We start from the raw sequence: 22,217 nt of genomic DNA, 5'->3' as shown, positions 1-22,217 counted from the left end.
CAGATATTGTTGGACTGCAACTCCCATCAGCCTTAGCCAGCATAGCCAATGGTGAGGGATTATGGGAATTGCAGCCCAACAACATCTGGAGGGCCATGAGTTCTCCATCCCTGCCCTAGGAAGCCCTCAATGTTTAAGCCTTTCTGCATATGAAAAATGCTCCGTTCTCCTGATCACTTTAGTTGCTGCTTTCTCAGGGAGTCAAACCCAACCTGAACCCGAGACAAAAATAATAACACTTTTTTTTCCAGAAGCAGAACAGAACCTGAACCATTATTTGAAAGTCTCTGTTGAACGTGAACTGGAACAGAGCTCAAAGTGTGTTTTTATGTTTTTGAAATCAGGTTACTCATTCAGAATAAAGGGTTTGACCAAAAGCACTTGCTCAACATTGCTGCAATATATTTTTGAAATGTTAACTGATCAGTGACAGTTCTATAATTACTTCCTCTTCCTATAATTTCGTTCCTCTTTACAATTGATTTGGTTGCTTCTTCACCTATGTCTTTATACAAATAAACAGTACTAATAATATTTCAGATTGGTTAAGAACGTAGTATTTGTTTTACACATGCTTCATAGTGCTTTAACAGCTTTAGACCTGGCTTTGCCCAACTGTGTAAAATTATCACTATTATATATACTTTTATTATCTATACTTAGATTTTGTCCTGTGACCTGGAACTGAATTGGTTTGTGTGTGCTGACACAATTACTGAACATTTATTACCCTGAACCAGAACAAAATCAGAACTACAGATGCTGCTGAATTTGAACTAACACTGAACCAACTACATTCAAGTCACAATCCTATTCATATTTAGACAGAAAAAAGTCCCACAACTCCCAAAATTTTCCAGCCAGCAATGCTGGTTAGGGAATGCTGGGAGTTGTAGGACTTTTTTCTGCCTAAACATGCATAGGATTATAACCTAAATGGTTTTGATTCCCATTCTATCTTTTCCATAATCTTAGGTATTGGGTGACCAGAACTGCATGTGGGTCAAAAACAGTAGCCATGCTGATTCATTAGAAAAAAAGATCGAAGCAGGAACAAAAACTACACTTTTATTAAGACGATGATTCATGATGCATTGGGCAAGTATTTTGAGTTTCACAGAATTCTTCCTCAGACATGATGGTAAACAAAGCAAGAAAAGATCTTTTACAGTGCAATTCTATATATGTCTGCCAAGAAGTAAGTCCTATTGAGGTCAGTGGGGCTTACTCGCACATAAATGGGCATAGGATTGCAGCCTGAGAAAAATACGCTTAAAATGCATGCAACTAAGCTGTATCTGCAGTGTAAAGCCTAAGACGGTAATAGAAGAAGCTGTCTGCAGATGAATAGCCTAGCACTTGTGTAAAAGATTGCCAATTACATAGGTATGCTCAACTAGAGAAGCACTGAAGACATTCTGAAAATATGGAAAGCAGCAGTAGTAAGAATTTTTATCTGTGTGATTCTGATTAATTATTCCTCCTATGTGTATACACCATGAATTTATACAAGGAATTTATTATTGCTGCTGTTTTATTTTCAGCTGTTTTCATAACTCTTAACACTGAAAAGGGACATTAATTTTCCTTTTCTTCCTATGATTTCAAATCTTTGCTGAATAAGTCACAGCCAATTTAGAACCCAAGCAGTGTTCATACTATATTAACTTATGCCCTAGTCCTTCCAAAGTTAAGTACTTTGCAACCCCATATTGGAGAGAATTAAACTTGTACTTAATTCTATTGAAATTAGCAATACCAAAAAAGTTTTTATACTTAAAATTACAAAGTTGTGTGTATCAGCAGTTATTAATGATACTTTTATTAATTTTGTAATACAGGTCAGGACATAGTATTCAGTGGAATTGTTTGCATGAACTGGCTATTGAGTAACCTAGCTAGGACTTTGTTACTGGAATGGTAAAGTAAATAAATCAGGTAAGAGACAAAATGAACATAACAGCAACCACAGAGAGGGAGCAATCCTATGGCCGCTAGACAGTGGCTAGATGGCCATAGGATATGCTGTTTTCTGGGAACCGACCTCCCCACACTTCCGTGCTGCCTCCAAGGCAGTGCGGAACAGTCCAGCCAGAATGGGGTGTGGCTGGGGGCATTCCAGGGCAGGTGTAGCTGCGTGTACGACACATCCTATGGGTCGTATAGCAGCCTCCTTCCCTGCTCCGTGCTCCTGCGGCTAGACAGCCACAATTGTCTATCTAGCCAAAAATGCAGGGCAGGAGAAGTGCAGAGGGAACGATCCCCTCCATGCTTCTCTTGCCCTGCTTTGGATAGGCGGCCGCCTCTCAATAGGATTGCACCCTAAAGGGCTTTAAGGGAGTGGGGTGGGAATACCTAAAACAGCCCTACTGAAGGAAAATAAATGGGAAAACAGATAGAAATAACAGCCTTGGTCCTGTCATAGCCAACTAATACGTGTAATGACCAATGGCATCAGATGCACTTCTGTTTGTGTCTAAAGATGCATCTGGCCATATGCTGCATATGAACACTGCAGTCTTGATGGTGTTCTACATCTAGATTGTCACCTAGGTAATGCTTCCGAATCTCTCAGTGTGATAGCTTGCAGAATGTTTTGAAAATTTAGGGCACAATCCAGCCAAAATTAAGCAATTTGAATTCAATGGGAGACTGAAGCATGTGCTTAACGCTCTTTCACTGAAACCGATGGGACTTACATATGCTTACCTTTGGCTGTATTCTGCCCCTAGATAAGGATTTTGCAACAAACTGAACAGATAAATCAAGGCTACCTTGGTGTAGTTGCTCTTTTTTTAGCCTTTATCCCCACAATACAGTCAGCAGGCAGATGTCCATTGGCAATCTATCACCTTGTTTACTAACATTTGATAACCTTGTGCTGACCCTCTGCATGAGAATTTGAGGAGCTCTCCTTATTTTCAGTTGGCAACTTTTTTTCAGTAACGTCATGTGCTGCCATGTTTCAGTTTTCTAAAAAAGTCCCCTTCGTGCAAGAATGAAATGTTTCAGGGAATATCAGGTTCTGAATGTGACGATAACACAGGAATGTAAGAAAAGTCCTGCTTGATCAGAACAAAGGTCGACCCTCTCTAGCATCCTGCTTCTTGTAGTGGTCAATCAGATGCCTCCAGGAAGTCCACTATCAGGGCTGTATACTAACAGCTCATTCTCCAAGTGTGGATCCTGATGCAATCAAAATGGCACCATCCATGCACAAAAGAGAGGTATCAAGTACAAAAAATATTTAGGGAAAAAAACTCTAGGGAGACAAAACAAAAACCAAGAACAACCCTATGAGGACTGAGTATACTCAGTGGGCCCTGAATGCTGACTGGCTGCTGGGAGTGGGGATACAGAAAATGGGGGTAGGAGAATGGAACAGAGAATCTGGAAGAGCTTGGCTGGCTCCCTGAACAGGAGCATTTTGTTACAAATCCCACTTGTCATGCATGGCTAGAAGCCCCTTCCATGAATTTGTCTAACCCCCTTTTAAGTGAATTCCATACATGAATTATGCACTGTCTAAAGAAGTACTTTCAGCATGACAGACCAGCTTCCTTGAAACAATTCAATGAATAAATAAAATATATGTTTGCCTACTAGTTCCAATCTCCTCAGTGCATCTCTGGGGAATTCAGGATGGAGTATATTTTCAGTTCACACGGTGAGGCCTAACTGGCCAGCCACCCTATCTTCCGCAAAGAAACTCAACAATCATAGAATCCCATTTTACTCTCAAAACAACCCTGAGAGGGCTGAAAGACTACAACTGATTCAAGGTAACTGTGTGGGCATCATGACTGAGTAGGGATTCAAATTCAGTCTTCCTGGGCCAGTCCAGCACTCTAACCTGTATGACCCACTGGCACCTCATCCCTCATCCTGTGAGCACTCCAGAATCCTCTGGCAGTGCTCAGGGGTTCTGTGGCAAACAGCAATGAGTAGTGTGTTCCCTGAAGGTAGAAAGTTAAGAGAACTTTGGTTTAGTACACCTGTGAATTCATAGTGGAAGCTCAGTATCTTTGGCATTATTGTAATTATAATTTACTAAATGAAAGGAACTTTTATTTACTGGGAACTGTCAATCCATGTATTTTGCACTATGAGATGGTTAATAAATTACCTTGCACATCAGCCATGCCAGTATTATCCCAAACTTTTGACACGTGGGGGAATTGTTTTAGAATTAAAATTGGATGCACACCTCATTCTACATTTAACATACATTTTCTCAATTGGCTCCCAGATCGATGGTCAGGCATCCTACTTGCGACCTTAGCCCAGTTAATATTATTTCCCAACCTTCCCTTTGCCCAGTAAGGGATGGAACTGTGTTTTTCTGGGATTCCACAGTGCCTATCTGCGGCACTGTCAGGGAATGCCAGTGGATCCTCATTCTGCCCTTCCAACATGCTACTGCTTGTAAAGTTAGAAAAGGGTGAGGGAAATCAGAGCAATTATCATGCCTCCCCAATCCCAGGGGGTTGGGGAGCCATGATGTAGGTGTGGTGGACCCATCCAAGATGGTGGCTTAATTTTTCTTGGCTTCTGACATCACACTAGTTTATCCCACTGCATGACTGGGGAACATTATACCATGAGAGTGCTAAGCATTTTTAGGTGCTTAGGTGTTTTCTGAAGATTCACAAAACACGGTTTGTGATGTTGCCCTGGCATAATTGTCAGCACACCCTCCTCCTAAAGAATTGTGCTGCTTCAGTATGCCTTTAGATCAGGCTATAAGAAAACAAATTTCCAACAGATCTCTGTCCAGTAGCAAAGTCTTCGCCCAAGTGCATTAACCTAGATTGGCAAAGAGACCTTCAGCTATTCACCAAATCAAATGGCATTATGCCCAGTTTGGGAAATTACATGACAGACTCTGGCCTTTAACATTCATCCCCTTTATTGCCAAAATGTTAAATAGCTTTTTTACTTCCAAGAGGTAGCACAAAACAGTTACTAATTGATGGAACTTCTCAGCAGAATTTGTAACGAAATAAATTGTCGGGAAATTTACTTTAAAAAAACATGACAAGCATTAATTAACTAGTCCAAAAGAGACCTTACATTCTTGGATAAGAATTCTTGTTGAGATAAACGAGAAATGTTTTCACTTAACAAATGATACACATACAGTTGGCTGCCTAGGTTGTCAGTGGGTCGCTTCCTGTGGTTTAAACTGAGAGTGATAGTCTCATCCATTACGAGGCTAGACTGCCCCTTCTGTAGCTCGATATATGGAATAGCATTACATCAGGTTACTACTGCAAATCAAGTATGGATAGTTACTCTAACTACTGCAAATCAAGTATGGATAGTTACTCTAACATAGCTGACTCGAGGGTAGCCAGAATACCTTTACAATGGTGCAATTCATGCTAAAATTGTACTACTCTCATAGGCCGTCTATACCTGTATATTTGCACACCAACTGTGGGACACCACTATTAGACAGCTGGAGATGGATAGATTGAGCAGAATTACCTCTGAGTTATTATGATAACACACACATAAGCTTAGCTTGGAAGAAGGCTGGGATGAAAATGTGTTAAGCAAACCAGTCCAAAAGACAGAAGCATCTACTCACTAACACAAGTAAAAGCTATACATAAATGTATTAAAATATTACATTATACAATGTTTTATGTACCACTAGAAACTGGAGTAGTATTTATTAAAGAAAACCTTTCAGATTAAGTATGACTTGAAAGTTTGAAACAAGGGTTTATAGATTTCCCCAACTGCTTGGCATAGTTATTTTTCTATATACACAGGAGTAACAAGTTTGTATTTGGTCACAGGTATGAATTAATACAATATTCACCTCTAATCCCAAGCCAAATCCTGTATGAAATTATTATGAAAATATGCCTTTCCACTTATCTTTTTACAATAGAGGTAGAGTGGACTTTCAACACCACATTATGTCACACCACACTATTTGATACAACAGAAGAAAAATAAGCAGAAATGTAATCCAGTCAAAGTTAAGCACATTTCAGTTCCTTTGCTTTCAATGGGAGAATGTTAATAACATGCTTAACTAACCAGCTGAATTTAATGAAACTAAAAAGTGTCTAATGTTGGCTGGACTGAGCTCTAAAGCATTTTGAATACAAAAAAGGCAAATGTTTGTTATTACTGTATGAATTATCTATTAATTGGGTTAAAGGTGGATAGACCTAACACCCAATGTCCATGAGCCAATTTGGTCAATGCTCTACAAAGTCAAGCAGAGAGAGAGAGATTAAAAGTAAGCAAAAACACACCCAACTATGCTATTCAACACTTATTGCAACCATCTATGTCTTATTGGTTAGGTAAAGAGCAGTCTTACAACTGCAGACCAAATTGTGTGGTTCAGTTTGACTTTTACTTTATAGAAAACTATTTTAACAACTACCAGGAGAATTTATATCAAACTTAGTTTGATCAACTGAGATGGTCATAAAACTAACGAACATTATTAAGTGCATCTATGGTACTGTGACAAATCGTAAATGTCAGAGAAGTGTTAAATTGGGGAACAAACACTGTTTGTTAAGTCCACTGAAACAGCCTATTGCAGTCCTAGGTGGTACTGGATTTGGTCCCTGATGCAGAATAACTCAACTTCTAATCTTTATCGAAACCTGGGCATCTGTGGTGCAGGAGCTCCCTCTACTGGGGCAGAGGAGGATACTGTCAGCAGCAACCCACCATGTAATTTCTCATTCATCCGAAGCTCACATCCATCCTGAAGCATACGAATTGCTATCCGTGCGATGTTCTTAGAATCATCAAGCCCACTGTGAGGCCGTCCATCATAGTCCATTCCAAGCTTTTCAAGCATGGTTGATAGTTTAGTCTGGCTTCTGGGAACCTGACAGTGGAAACGACCTTTATTTATTATTATTATTGTATTTATTATTTATTTCATTTCCATACCGCCCAATAAGGAAAGATCTCTGGGTGGTTCACAACAATACACAACTAAAACCAGCATGAAATAATTTAAATATACAAAATTTAAAACAATTTAAACAGCTAAAAACAATTACAACAGAATACTGGACATGATTTATTAGATTTATTAGCTGCCCATCTGGCTGGCTACTCAGCCACTCTAGGTGGCGTACAATACTGATAACACAAAATACAACGAACTTACATAATCAGCTGAACAAAACAAGACAGCAGGCATAGATGCCCCATCATATGCCATTAAATGCCTGGGAGGACAATGTTAACCTGGCACCAAAAAGGGAGCCATTCCACAGCAGCTGGGGGGCCATTACTGAGAAGGCCCTCTCCCTTGTTGCCTCCCTCAGAGGAGACACTCAAGAGGAAGGCCCCAGATGTTGATCACAGTGTCTGGGTAGGTTCATGTTGGGAGAGGCATTCCATCAGGTACTGTGGTCCCAAGCCATGTATGGCTCTATAGGTTAGAACCAGCACCTTGAATCAGGCTCAGAAACATATAGGCAGCCAATGCAAGTGGGCCAGAATTGGTTTTATATGCTCAGAACTTCTGGTCCCAATTATTTATCTGGCTGCTGCATTTTGCAAAAGCTGAAGGTTCTGCACTCCTGATCTATATATTAACAGCAGTAATGAGGAAGAATTCATGGAGTGCTTATAAATAAAGATAGGGGAACAGGACATAGAGCATTAGAGATGTAGATTTCCCCAAGTAGGAGTAATTTATATTACATGTCTAGCTCCTCAAGTTAGAGGAAACTCTGGAAGTCAAGGGTTTTTTTGACAAAAAGTAAAGCTTTAGGTTATGAATTTTGAAACTGTGGTATGTACTGGCTTGGAAGGGAGCCAACGCTACACAGGACCTTAAATAAATCCTTGCTAGTCATTACACATAATTACATTCCTTCCTCTGCCTGACACAGAAAAGGAACTTCCTGGACTTTCACTTTTCCCATCTGTACACTGAATTTTTCAGAAATGATAAGTCACCTAGGTACAAACCTTATAGAAGTTCCCATAGGACTTGCGGATATTGATCCACTTCTTAGCAAATGAAGGATATTTCAGACGGCTAACACGACACTGGATATTTAAAAATTTACTCATATCCCAAGACCTTAAAAAAGAAAAACCCACAGTCTTTAACAATGCAGTTGTGGTAGCAGGAGTTCCTTTGATGTCAATGGGACGTACAAATGAAGAACTATCTGAAAGGCTATTAACTCCCATATCAACCTCTCCAATTGTTTAGATAAAAGGATCTTTGAAGATAATTTTCTGTATTATGCTTTCATTGTCAGAGGCCATCCCAGAGAATTATACACAGAATTATAAAAATAATACAATGGCCCGGTTTGCACTTAGTGACAACCCAGTTATTTAAGAACAATAACCCTAGAGTGTTACAAACGAGTCAGTGTGCTAGTATATGCTGCTCGATCACTTCCTCTTGGCTCCTCCTCCCAGAAGCAGCAACTAAACAACCCAATGATACTTTGTCCCTAGGTTGTTTAGTGTAATGTCCAAGCCCAGAACTCTGGTTAAAGCCTGGGTTCCAACTCTGGCTTCTCAGGAGAGACATAAGCCAGAGTTCTGGGTTTGGATCTTGTGCTACACAACCCGGGCCAGAGCGTCCCTGGTTTGTTTCACTGCTCCCGCTGGCAGCAGAAGCGAGCAAGCTGTGGTTTGCACACTGGCTTGTTCACGACAACCTAGGGGTAAAAAAACCCTGGATTTCCGTTGTGTGTGAACCAGGCCAGTATAACTGTTAGAATTATATGAAGACATAAAACCCACAAAAGCAACAAATTAAAAAAGCAATCAATCTAATATCAATTATATTTGGCATTTAATTCAGTTCTAAAATGACAAAAATTTCCTCAGAATACATGAGCATTTTAATTTGGTGCCCAAAAGAATAGTGTGTCAGCACTAGTCTTCTTGTCTCCCTGTGGAGAGCACTCCTAAGTTGGTCCCCACAGAGATGGCCCTCTCTTTTGTAGATGATTTTCTCACAAGGATGATACACAGAGAGGAGCCTCTTCTGAAGATCTCAACACAGAGGCAGGATGGTAGTAGTGTCCCCACCTTTGGAAGTTGGGCAGGTGGCAACCAGAGATAGGGCCTCATCTGTGGTGATTGCCTCAATTATGGAATTCCCTCCCTAGACAGGTTCGTCCAACACCAACCCTGCTTGAGTGCCAGTTGAAATAGTTTGATTTGCCCAAGATTTTAATTCTACAAGGATATTAATATTGCCTTTATGCCACTCTGCTGTTTTACTTATTTCCTGCCATTTTATTGATCTTACTCATTTCATTTTGTTGCTTAATTATGTTTTATATTACTTTATACAGAATCAGCCTTGGGAATTCTTTTTAAAATTAAAATGGTGGGACATCAATGCTGGCTCCAGGTTTCTGAGGGCCCTTGGGTAAGACACCTTCAACGGGCCCACTCCCTGAGTCAGTCTAGCTTTTCACCACCATTGTCACCAGCTGCTGTTGCTCCTCTCCCTCTTTCTCATCATTGCTACCACTTGCTTGCTTGACTGGCAGACAGGCAGGGAGTAAGGAGGCAGAGGCATCTACTGCTCCTTCTCATCACCATCACTGTCAGGGTCAGAGCGAGAAGCAGGTGAACAAGCAGACTGCAACGCTGAAGAGGAAGAGCAACTTCAGGGGGCTCTTGTCAGTGACCTTGGCAGGTGCCCAACTATGCCTACCCTTGATCCTGGCCCTGTAGGACATAACTGCTTAAAAATAAACAGGCACAGAGGTGCAGGATTGGAACCTCTGTGCAGAAAAGTCATGAGAAAGTATCTGCTAATAAACCATTATCTAGCTATCTTAATTACCAAAGAGAAAATTGAACATGTTTGTGGCCAGCTGCTCAAATCTAGCCCTTCAAACAAACCAGCTGCATTCAGTGCTCCCAGGCAGATACTAACATGCTTCAAATCCGCCCCGTTCAGTTCAAATGGATGTAAACATCTACTAGGTGCAGGATTATATTATAGGTAAATATTTTTATAATGTTATTCTCTTCATAATATTATCTATGTCATGCTCCAGGATATGGAAATGTTCTTAAATTAGGTACAAAATTGTTCTGCTCAGGAGCAGCACCAGACAGCAAGTGGGGAGAGATACAGGAGTGCTTGGGAATGGCTTTATTTAAGTATCATCACGTCCAATTCAGGTAAAAAAATGCAGAAACAGTTTCAGTTCCTACCTGAACATTTCCAATGACCCAAGGAAAGCTAATGGAGAATTATTTAAGAACAGCAATGTAGCTTAGTTTTTGTAAAACATATTCCTCGGCTGGCAGTAAAATGACTGGTTTTGCACTTAAAAAATAAGCAACTTCAATCAACTAAACACATGAGTAACTCTTTCTATGACATACCCGTCAGTTAATATGGAATAGCTATATCTACTTCCCAGTTCCTTCTGTTTCATCCAATCTACAGCATGTTGCAGAACTTTTGGAAATTCAACTGCTTTGTCTACAAGGTCCTGGAAATACGTAATACCAGCAATTAATGAAAATACAAATGTTGCATACTGGGAACCAAGTTAAAAAGAGACTGAGGAACACATTTTGAGATGTAACATTAATGTAAAATGGGACTTTGGATAGGACATATCATTAAAAGTCTGCTAGAAAGTTTATGTTTCCAAAAATAAAACTAGCAGTTTAGGGCAGGAATGAGGAATTACAAGGGCTGCATTCCATTGGGGGAAATTGCTGGGGATCACATGCCAGCATTAAGCAGGGCCAGACCCCCCCCTCCTTTTTTTTTTTTTTTTTTACACACAATCAGTTCTATTCACTTTCCTTTTTCTCTCACTCTGCCCCCTTTTCTCTCAAGTTCTCTCCATCCCTCTCCAGCTTTGCACACCCTGGCAATCAGGCTTTGAGAAAAAGATCCCATTCCTGACCTTTCACATTACTCAACCCATTATAATACCAATAACAATTTTGAAGTTCAGCTGTATCTTTTGCATTATGGAAATTTTAACACCAAAAATATATATCTTCATCTCAAAGCTTGTAAAATGTAAACTAGTTAACATTAGGCTTGGTAACTAACAAAACCATTAAGATCAGCAGACTTTAGACAGTATAATCGTCTTTTGGTAGATTCAGGGATGTGAGTTTAAGTGCATTGCTAACGAACGTTTAGGAACATAATGGGTTTCAGGGCCATATCCTTATCACAAACATATTTTGTGGCTATTCCTCCTGCAATGGGCACTGAAGCAGCAATAAAGGTACTGAAATCTAAGATGGTGGTATCCCATCTCAACACATCCACTTACCATCTAAACATTGTACATTCTTGGTGTCTTCATTCCTAACTCTTATATTCTGCTTTATCCCCCAGAACAGTGCTTTTCAACTTTCTTACCCTCAAAAAAGTATTCTGAACCTCAATTTGCCTGTCAAGAAATCTTTATACATCTCCTGATGAACTCCTAAATATAAGGCACATTCTAGGTCAACTCTCCGGTTACACGGTGTACTGGCTAGACATGTTAGAGTTTGCCAATGTCCTACCCAAACAGAGTGCAGCCTAGAATGCATTACTGTCCAGTGTCTGTGCATTGCAGAGGAAGATTAATAATAGTAGATATTGGTTTAAGGTATCTTTTAGGGAAGCTTGTTTATTTATCAGACTAAATTGGAAGGCCATCACTATAGCTGTCAAGAATGTCGGCCTGCTTTCCACCATGAGATTGGGCTGTGCTGTTACGTCTGATGTAACCACCTGGAATTGGGTGTTATCTAGAAGCTCCTCAGCCCTTCCTTCAAGGCCAGGCACAGTCCCTGTTAATTGGGGAAGTGATACCAGCTGGGTTTGGTGGAGAGTTCCAGCCCCTTCAGAGGCAGGGGTGGTCCACCCAGGGGCTCAGCCAGTGATTGGCTAAGGGAAATCTGCCCTGGATTGCCAGGGCTGGGCCTTAAAAAGGGGGCTGAGGTAGAGGCATGTTGTCTCTCTTTGTTCTGGTGGTTTTTGGACCTGCTGATGGCTGGATACTATCTGGGAAAGCCCATACTTAGGTATGGTTAAGGATAAGCTAGGTAGCTTTATTATTTTGCTTGGGTGTGCAGTTACAAGGCTCTCTATGTATTTTTTGGTTTAAGTAATCTGGCTTTCTACTGTTTTGTACAATCTGCTACTTACATTTTTCCCTTTCCCTCCACCCCTTTTACCTAAATAACCTTTATCCAACCTTTAGTTGGTGTGATTCCTTCTGCATATCCTCAGTACTAATTTCAGTGCCTCTTTGCCTTGGAGGATGATTACTGGGTATTTTGGGGACTTGAAGACCAGGTGTGGACAGTCCTACCTTACAGGAGAGTTGGAATTAGTTCCACAGTGGTTCTACCTTGCATAGGGGTTGGAATTAGTTCCAGCAATCCTTCAAAATACCTAAAAAATGTTTGGAACTGGATGCCAGGCACTTCAAAACTAGCAACCTTTTAGAACCACCTGTTTCATTTATGCTCATGACTGGGGTCAGCTGCAAAGAATGTTACCTGAGAGATTCCCGTCAAGTTAATGCAGAAATCTGAAAGCTGAGGATTAATCTCTGGTTTCACATATTGTTGAAATGTGTCCTCCTACAAGATTAAATTAATACTTAGATCATTTGGCAACAATACAGCAGATTGTTTTATATCCCATTTTATAGCATCATAGAAAAGAGAGGCTAATAATTAAGGTAATAACTAGCAAGCAACCAGACAAAATATTTATTGTATTTGAACTTTAGCAGCCAACAGGTAAATGCAATATTTTCATTCATCATTTATGAAAGAGAAATCTGGTCACCCTCCTTCTTATGGACAGGGACATTCTCCAGGTTATCTTTGCTGGTTCACAAGCAGCACCATGACTGTTAGCATACAGTAGCTGTTAGGTAGCTATGCATGCACCATGGTGCACTTATATGTAAGTTTGGATATGATCCTGCACATCTTCCAGAGCAAACTGTTACACACAACTGTAGATAATGAAGCTAAACTTTAAGCTGCCTCAAAATGCTGCAATTGCAGAGAAGGGGCAAGGCAGGGTGCTTAGCCCTGCCCTCATTAGCTATGTTTTCCACCCCAAATCATTTTCCATTCCCAAGCTGCTTCTCCCCCGCCCCATTCCAGGTATGTGTTTACCCTTGTAGCAGAAACATACATAACATCATCTTTAATAATCAGCTGGGCAAAGTGCCTTTAAATTGATCAGCAAGCACACGTTAAAAACTTATTTTCTTAGAGAGGGTGTTTATTTCCTTTTTTTAAAGGCTATGGCTATACTACCCATATCCTCTTTACTTAACATTCTGTATTTAAAATGTTATTTCCACTTCTTGAAGCAGCTATAAAAGTACTTAAAAGACAGGAAACAGGGCCACTTACTATTTCTAATGTCCGAGTGTTTAATAAGACAATAGGAAATTCAATTATTTCATGTGTAAATTCAGGCTGATTTCCTTCTTCACAAGTTGCTTCAAAGTCAATAACACAGATGTAATCATAGTAATTAGCTGTATTTACAGGCTGTTTTTGCATTAACTTTTCTTTCTTATAGTAGTTTTTCAGCCTCTTTTTCAATACATCTTTCACTCCTCTGCCAAAGGATAAGAAAATATCATAGTTAGTCCACCACTAACTCAGAGCACTTCAGCACAGGGCTGAGTAAGAGGAAGCATCTCCCAGTCCATTTGTATGCTGGCTCTCCCTGCAAACTTCAGCCCTGTCTCTGGTAAATTCCTCTAAAGGGAATTACAGTAATGGCCTGTTTTGATGTACTTAAATGCAACAAGCCATAGAAGGAAGTTCCTCCTACTGTGTAGACTTCCCTTGAGAAAGGCATGACAGTGTTAACGCAAGCCCAAAAATATTTCCACAAGAATCAGAAAAAAACCCTTTTGCCCTAAGAAACACTGAGATTCTTACGGCACAATCCTATGCATATTTGGGCAGAAAACAGTCCTATAACTCTCAGCGTTCCCCAGCCAGCCATTTTTCTGTATAAACACGCATAGGATTGCACCCTTAGTAGCAGTAATTTGCCCTTGAATTCTTTTTCCCCACCAGATTAGCCTTTCAAACATTTCACCTGCTCCTTTTACTGCAGAATTCAAGAATATATTTGTATTTATAACTTTGTGAAAACTTTGTTATTACCTGCAAGAAGTTCATCTGTACTGGCCAACAGTCCATTTCCAGGCCCAATTCAAAGTACCTTTAAAGCCCTAAATGGCTTGGAGCCAGATTACATGAAGGAATGACTCCTCCCATATTTATCCTACCCCAACATTAAGTCTGAGGCCCTCCTCCAGGTGCCAATGCCAAATGAGGTGATGCAGGAGGCTACAAGAAGCTCTTTTCAGTGGTGGCACCTGGGCTCACCAGGTGCCTCTGTCGTGGTCTTTCCAGTGCCAGGTGAAGACCTTTTTATTCTCCCAGGCAGTTTAAGTACTGTCTTTAGTGCTTTTAGTACTATTTTAATATTTTTAAAATATTGTAATGGATTTATTCTTCACTGCTGGTTTTATCTTGGTTTTATTCTGCACTGTTTTAATTTTGAGTGTTTGTATTATGCTTTTAATGCAAAGCTTTCCAAACTTTTCATGTTGATGACACACTTTTTAGACATGCATCATTTCGTGACACGGTAATTCAGTTTTACTAGCAAACCGGAGGTTAAACTAACCCGTTCTAAGAGATACAGACACATACATAAATTGTAATAATGAAATGTATAGGGATAGAACATATCTCATGAAAACCTTTCATTTATATTTTTAAAAATATATGATTTGTAAGATAATAACATACATTGTTGTCATTTATGAGTAACAGTATGTAAATAAGTGCAAAAAAAATGTGAAAAATAAACAAAATTAACTAAAGTATTTACAATACATATTAGGACACATAGGCCCAGGTAGGAGCTCAGCTGCAAAAACACATGTAGAGAAGCAAAAGTCCAACAAAAATGGTGTAAATATATATGTCTCACTACAAGGCTATATTGCTGTAAATATTTGCAATGCCTATGTCCAGAGTCCAGTTCCAGCACTCTCCAGTGGTACACTGCCGGTGGGTGGTTAATCCACAATTACAGCAGAGTAAAAATAAAAATAAATGGCATAAATCAAATTATGCCACGTGGTGGGTGGCTTGCTGTTTGCCACATTGGGTTTGGGAGGGTGGCCTCCCTTCAGCCAGCAGCAGGTGGGTTGACTGGGTGACAGCCTGCAGCTGCGCTGGCCCGGGTGATTGGGAGCACGCTGATTCTGAGGCTTCTGGCCTCCACTGAGCTCCGTTCCGACTGGCCAAGAGGGCGGACAGCCCGCTTGGTGCAGTCCCAGGCGGCGTTTCCACCTGCGCGCTACTCTGGTCTGGCCGAGCCGGAGTGCAGTGCAGAAGTCTGTGAAGGGCACGCTCGAAATATCACAGGGCTGGTGGCTGCTGCCACTTCTCTGCGCTGGCATCGGCCAAGCTCTGCTCCCAGGGCGGCGCCTCCCCTCCCCGCGCCTCTACCTCACCTAATGCTCCAATACCGCCAATCATGTGCGTCCTTTGTCAAGACGCCACATGATCCTAAAGCAGCTAAGCCTTAGCTGCTTTAAATTAGCTGCTTTAGGAAGTTCCGGGGGAGGGGCCAAGGGAAGCAAACGTGAGCAAGGGAGCTCCGCAGTGCCCTTCCACACAATTTTCTGCATTTCACGCAACACACCTACACACTGCTGCCGACACACTAATGTGTCGCGGCACACAGTTCGGAAAGCTCTGTTTTAATGTATTGTACATTGACCAGATAACTTTGGTTATTCACCAGTTTGAAAGTACAATATTGGGTCATCTTTATATATGCAATCAGAAACTCATTGTTGTGTCCAAAGACAGGCATTTGACAAATGCTTACCTGGTGTCAAGCTTGAATTCAGCAAGTTTAGCTCTAAGCTCATCTCTGCTCATTCTATTGATATGACCATTTGTCAGAGAAATCTCTTTATAAACTGGGTCACTGAAGTCACTTGAACTGCACATGGATATCTTTTTATTATCTTCTTGACAATCAAATCTACAGTGCTGCTTACTCTGGTTGAAAGGCTATGTCGTTATAAGGGAGAAAAAATTAGATGAGAAAAAATATAAAACAATCAAGATTGACATATTCTTCCTGACCCTCAAAAGCTTAAAACAATAATTGTACTCAACTCATCTGTTGGATTGCTGATCTCGAAATAAATACACTAGACTAGACTGTGGTCCAGGGGTTAGACTGGCCAGGGCATTATATAAAAAACTCAGCTGTATGGATGGGCCAATTTGTCAAGCTCAATCTTGTCCAGGTTCTCATTTTTCCACCACCAAGCTCATTCCAGCTTGGGTTCACATCACATTGAGAGCCTCCCCACACAATGGAAATTCATACATATTGCTATGCACATTTTTCTAAATGTACACATTTGTATGCATTTTTTATTAAAAAAAATTTCTATTGAAGTGCAGCTCAGGATAATAGTTCATGCATCTGGTGAAATGGGTTGCGGCCCACAAAACTTTTTTGTGGACCGCATATTGATAAAAATATTTATAAGAAATGAATAAATTTCTTAGGATTTCTCCCTCTGGCACTTTAAATCCTATGTCCCATAGACAGCATCTGGGGGGACATAGGATTTTTTTGGGCTCAGAGATTGGAACCAGGGCTTCGACCTCAGAGCTCAGAAACCACGCTCCTCTCACAGCTGTAGCTGGCATGGTTCTCTCCATGTGGACTACATCTCCACACTTGGAAATGGAGTGCGGAGAGGGGGAAAAGGGGGTGGTCCCAGGGGCAAGGACAATGGAAGCTGCATTATACAGCTTCCTATGTGCCACACAGCCTCTCCTGCTCTGAAGCGCTAGACAGGCAAAATTGCCTGTCTAGAAAAAAATGCAGGGTGGCCAGAGCATGGATCACCTCCAGCCGCCCTGCATTGGATAGTTGTCAGCCTCTGTGTTTTGAGGCTGATGACTATCTCCATCAGATTGTGCCCAAAATAAATTTCCACAGGAGAAGCCTTGTTAGTCTACTGCAGCACAAACACTAAAGAGTCTTCTGTTTCTTTAAAGACTAACACATTTATTCTGGCATAATCTTTTGTACTCTCTAACCCACTTCATCAGAGGCATAGAGTGTTACTGAGTTTCAGATACACATACAGTACATATACCTGAAATGCTTGATACCACTCCACACATTTGATGGGAGTGGGTTATTGTTCCACGAAAACCTATGCCACAATAAATGTTTGGCCTTTAAGGTGCCACAAGACTCTTTGTCATAATAAATTTGTTAGTCTGTAAGGCTCCTTGTTTTTTCCACCAGGCAAAAACCGCCTCAGGCAGCAATTAATCTTCTTCAGGGGCAGGCAGAAGGTAGAGCAAACTGATTTACACTAGATTGGCAAGGATTTCGGAGTCCCAATTGTTTAACAATAGCTACAACATAAAGACAACCCCTTCCACTTCAACCCGAAATTATACTGCTGAGATGAAGAAAGCTGGAATGTGCGCCCTGTCGCCGTAAAAGATCAGAACTGCAGGCGACTGTCTTAAGACACCTGCTTAAGCCCTACATCTTTAGGCTTTTCCTGAAGTGAAACCCAGCTACTAAGTTATAACTTTATTGCTGAACACCGATTATGTTGTTGTATTTTACTACGTTAGCCACTGTGATAATTTTACTGGAGAGCGGTATACAAATTCGTGTAATAAACTAAGCCAGAAGTGGATGTGTCTGGTGTAAGGCCTGTGAGCTCTGTTTCAGTTCCGATATCCCAAAGAGTTACTAGATCATAGACTCTTTTATTCTACGTTTTTTGCGCCAGTTGGTGGCTCTCGGGGATCCCAGGGGAGTGGGGTGGAGAGACGATCTTGCACGCCTGAAGCCTGCCCTCCCGTGAACGTAGCCCTAGATACATTTACTTGGAAGTACGACGGAATTTAAACGCAAAAGATTCGTGGCCCGGGCCACATGGCGGGCCGGTGGGGGCGGGGCTAACGGCGACCAGCGCGCGCCCCTTCAAATGGCTTCTGCCGCCTCCCGTGACGCGCGCCGGGGGGCGCGAGCGGAATGAGTGGCGCCTCGGCTCGTGGGGGAGGGGGAGGGGGTGGGGGAGGGAGGCGACTCATCTGCGAGGCGAGGGGGTCACCCGCAAGACTCACCAGCGACCCGGCCGCGCGACCTTCTGTTTTCTCCTCCTGGCCTTCGGCGGGTAACTCCTGCTGCGGCACGTTTTCTTTTTGCTCCTCCATCCTCCCCCGTCCCGTCACAGGAAAATTCCGCGCGCGGGAAGCGCCGGAAGATTAAGCCAAACAAAACCCCAGCAGAAACCAGAAGCTGCGAATGAGGGGAGCGAAGGTGACGTAGGCGAACGAGCCTCGAAGGGCTCCCCCCACCTCCTCCGATGATTGATTGGTGGGCGGGATCTAGGAGGGGACCGCCTCCGCGATTTTACGTCGGGGAGGGAAAGTGAGTCTGAGCGCGCTCGCCCGCAAGAAGGCGCCGTTACCGTTCTCGCTCTCCGCTCCTCCCCGCCTAGCGCCCTGCCTCTGCCCCGCCCCCTTTCAGAGGAGAACGCGTCTGTTTGGCTCATTCTGCTCTCCTGGCCCCGCCCCTTCGCCGGTCGTCCAATACAGCGTCGCGGGCCCCCCCCTCCGTGTTTGTTTATAAACCCGTTACAATGGAGGACGGCCGTCCCCAGCCTGGTTCCCTCCAGGTGTGTGCCAGGAAGAAGGCAAAGATGTCCCCAACCAGTCGCGTCCGACTCTAGGGGGTGGCGCTCATCTCCATTTCTAAGCCGAAGAGCCAGCGCTGGTATTCGCTAGCCAGCTGCTGGGGAACCATGGGAGCTGTAGTCCAGCTCATCTGGAGGGCACCAGGTTGGGGAAGGCTGAGTCAGAGGAAGAGCCCGGCCGGTTCGGGCTCAGGCCCCGCCCAGGACCCTGTTTCCTAAAGAGCCTGCCAGCCCGGAAGCAGAGGAGTGGCTCAGTGAAGACGTGGAAAGGGCGGTGCTGCGCTCGCTGGGGCTTGTTAGGAAAGGGATAAAACAGGAGACTGCTGGTCGCCCCACCCTCCTCCTCTCCTTTTGTGAAGAATGCTCTGAGCACAGAGGGGAAAGGTCCAAGAGAAGAAAGGAGGGCGACTCTGCTGTTGTCCAGCCGCCCGACGTTTACATTCTTTTTTCAAAAATTGAAACTGAGGAATGGCAGGCCCTTAGAGGGCACCAAGGGAGGTTTGGGGGCATCGTGCTGCCAACTCTAGGATTAGACAAGCTTGCAGAGGAAAATGCTATTAATATGGCACTGTGGGCTCCTAGCACCACCAATCAAGACACATTGTGCAGCCTTTCTGTTTTTGCACATGCAGAGGTTTTTTGGGAGGAAACATGGCACAAGCAAAGGGCTGGATGTGCCCGATCTTATCTGATCTCGGAAGCTAAGCGGGGTCAGCCCTGGTTAGTACTTGGATGGGGCACCACCTGGGAATCAGGCTTCCTCCGCTGAGCGGGGGTGGGGTGGGGGTTGGACTCAGTCTTGTAGGCTCCTTCCAATCCTATGATTCTATGGAAGACAACACTATCTAGGCCTCCAGTAAAGGTCCGTGGATAAGGCAAGGTGATTGCACAATAAACGTTTCATCTGGAAGTACTCTTAATTAACGGAATACCTTTAGCATGGAAACGTAATTAAGTTCTTCCTGGCTGGCTGCAAAATTCTAGCATAAATTCATTAAGATTCCCTTAGGAAATTTTATAGTAAGGTGCAAAGAGAAGATCTGGAAACATCAGCTTTGTGTCTGCTATTTTTGTCTGTAGTCTTTACATTGGTAAGGAATGCATTATTGGTAGCTGGAACAGTTGAACCATCTCCATCTTGGAGCAGTGCAGTTCCTCGCTGGTTTTTCTGCCCTGGCTTTTCATCTGTTGACAAATTAAATAATTAGTTGGTTCTCATTTGGAAACTTAGAGTGTCTACTGATTAGGTAGCTGCCTCTTAACACATCTATGAAATTTAAATACATTTGCATGTTATTAAAACTTTTTGAGATACAGAGGATGCAATCCTATCTTGATAGTCGGCAGCCTCTAGAGGCTGCCAAGTATCAAATTCAGGGCAGCCAGAGAACAGAGGTGATCCTCACCTCCATGCGCCAGATGCCCTGCATTATCCCCAAGTGGGCGATTTCACCTAGGCGCAGCTTCGGGTGGGGGGGGGGAGAAGACAGCTTCTATTGACCCCTCCCTGCCCCTGGAACTGACTCCCTTTTGCCACCTCCACGCTTCATTTCCAAGTGTAGAGATGCTGCCAGTGAGGAGAGAACCATGCAAGCTGCAAGGGGGAGGGGGTGGGGAGTGCAGTTTCTGGGCTCCGAGGTCAGAGCCCTGGTTCTGACCTCAGAACCCAGAAACAGAATTATCCAATGTCCTCCAGAAACTGTCTAGGGGACCTAGGATTGTACCCTAAAGGAACTTGCAATTTAAAAGCAAGTGTTACACTGTCTGTCTAGAAGGAAAAGCCTTACTTTATTAATTACTTATTATTTATTATTAGAAATATTTATATATTGCCTCTCCACCCAATTAGCATTCAAGGCAATAGTAAATATTTTTTTTGCAAATATTTGTATACCACTCCACATCTAAACAGATTCCGGAGTGGTAAACAAGAGATAAAATGAACAAAAGATAAAAAGAAGAAACACGATATTACGATTATTCTTAAAAAAACACACAGTGCCAATAAAACCGAGGCTGGTTAACCAAGGAAGGCTTCCAGGAAAAGAGCTGTGTTCAGGAGGCACCAAAAACAACCCAGTATTGGCACCTGCCTGACCTCCAGAAGCACGGAGTTCCATAGGACAGGAGCCACCACACTGACGGCTCTTCTCCGGGTGGACTCCATTTGGGCCATAGGTCCATGTGGAACCACCAGGAGCATGCCCTCTGATGACCTCAGTGATTGGGTAGGTTGGTAAGTGAGAAGGCACCGCCTCAGGTATCCTGATCCCAAGTTGATTAGGGCTTTGTACACTAGTACCCAAACCTTAAACCTGGCCCGGTAGTGAATAGGCAACAAGTCCAGCTCCCTCAGCAAAAAAGTTACATGCTGAAAAGGGACAGGTCCCAAGAACAGCTGAGCTGCTGCATTCTGCATTAGCTCCAGCTTCTGGAGCAGCCTTAAGGGCAGCCCCACATAGAGCGCATTGCAGTAATCCAGTCTTGAGGTTACTGGCGTTTGTACCACTGTGGCCAACCTATCCCTGTTCAGGAGAGGCTATAGCTGGCGAACTAGCCAAAGCTGGTAAAAAGCACTTTGAGCCTCCATCGACAGTGATGGATCTAGGAGTACTCCCAGACTACAAACCTGATGTTTCAGAGGGAGTGCAGAACAGATCCAGAACAGGCAATGACCCTATCTCCCAGACCTGGGAACCACTCACCCTCAGGACTTCTGTCTTGCCAGGGTTCCGTTTCAGTTTATTGGCCCTCATCCAGCCCATTACTACATCTAGGCACTGATCCAGGACTTGCACATCCTCCCCTGATTCAGATGTCACAGGGAGATAGAGCTTTGTGTCATCAGTATGCTGATGACACTTGGTTCGAAGACCCTAATGGTCGCTCCCAGTGGCTTCATATAGATGTTAAATAACATTGGGGACAGGATGGTACCTTGTGGAACCTCATAGCTCAATTGCCAAGGGGCCGAGGAATGGTCACCCAATGTTACTCTCTGAAATCAACTCTGCAGGATGACCGGAACCACTGTAACACAGTGCCTCCAATGCCCATCCCACAGAGTCAATCCAGGAGGCTACCATGGTTGATAGTATCAACAGCCGATGACAAGTTGAGCAGAATTAACAGGATTGCACTCCCTCGACCCTCTCTCGATGAAGGTCATCCATCGGGCGACCACAGCTGATTCAGTCCCATAACCAGGTCAAAACTCAGACTGGAATGGGTCTAGATAATCATTATCCTTCAAGAGTCCCTGCAGTTAAGAACATAAGAACAGTCATGCTGGATCAAACCAAGGGTCCATCTAGTCCAGCATTCTGTTCACACAGTGGCCAACCAGCTGTCGACAAGGAACCCACATGCAGGGCTTACCCTCCCTTTGTTCTACCACAGCCCACTCCAGTACCTTCCCTAAGAAGGGCATTTGCAATTGGGCAATAG

At 43.0% G+C, this 22,217-nt stretch overlaps 1 protein-coding gene across 1 annotated transcript; it reads right to left on the bottom strand.

Annotated features, from left to right (window-relative positions):
- Positions 1-1,054: 1,054 nt before the first annotated feature.
- Positions 1,055-18,439, bottom strand: ERI1 (exoribonuclease 1). The gene is made up of 7 exons (XM_084835053.1): positions 18,199-18,439; positions 15,908-16,095; positions 13,390-13,600; positions 12,514-12,597; positions 10,375-10,484; positions 7,969-8,083; positions 1,055-6,868 (listed from the first exon to the last, which is right to left on the bottom strand). Exons 1-7 carry the CDS (start codon positions 18,286-18,288, stop codon positions 6,629-6,631), a joined length of 1,038 nt encoding a protein of 345 aa, XP_084691179.1. The 5' UTR covers positions 18,289-18,439; the 3' UTR covers positions 1,055-6,628.
- Positions 18,440-22,217: the final 3,778 nt, after the last annotated feature.

Source organism: Heloderma suspectum, chromosome 2 (assembly GCF_057233095.1).
Source record: "Heloderma suspectum isolate Gila_16-S chromosome 2, 16-S_ref, whole genome shotgun sequence".
NCBI classification, from domain to species: domain Eukaryota; kingdom Metazoa; phylum Chordata; class Lepidosauria; order Squamata; family Helodermatidae; genus Heloderma; species Heloderma suspectum.
This window is presented reverse-complemented; position numbering and strand designations above follow the sequence as displayed.

Coding starts and splice junctions, on each gene's coding strand:
- ERI1 (XM_084835053.1), bottom strand. CDS start 18,288: ATGGAGGAGCAAAAAGAAAACGTGCCGCAGCAGGAGTTACCCGCCGAA. Junction 16,096..18,198: donor GTCGCGCGGCCGGGTCGCTG/GTGAGTCTTGCG, acceptor ATAACGACATAG/CCTTTCAACCAGAGTAAGCA. Junction 10,485..12,513: donor ACTTGACGGGAATCTCTCAG/GTAACATTCTTT, acceptor ACGTATTTCCAG/GACCTTGTAGACAAAGCAGT.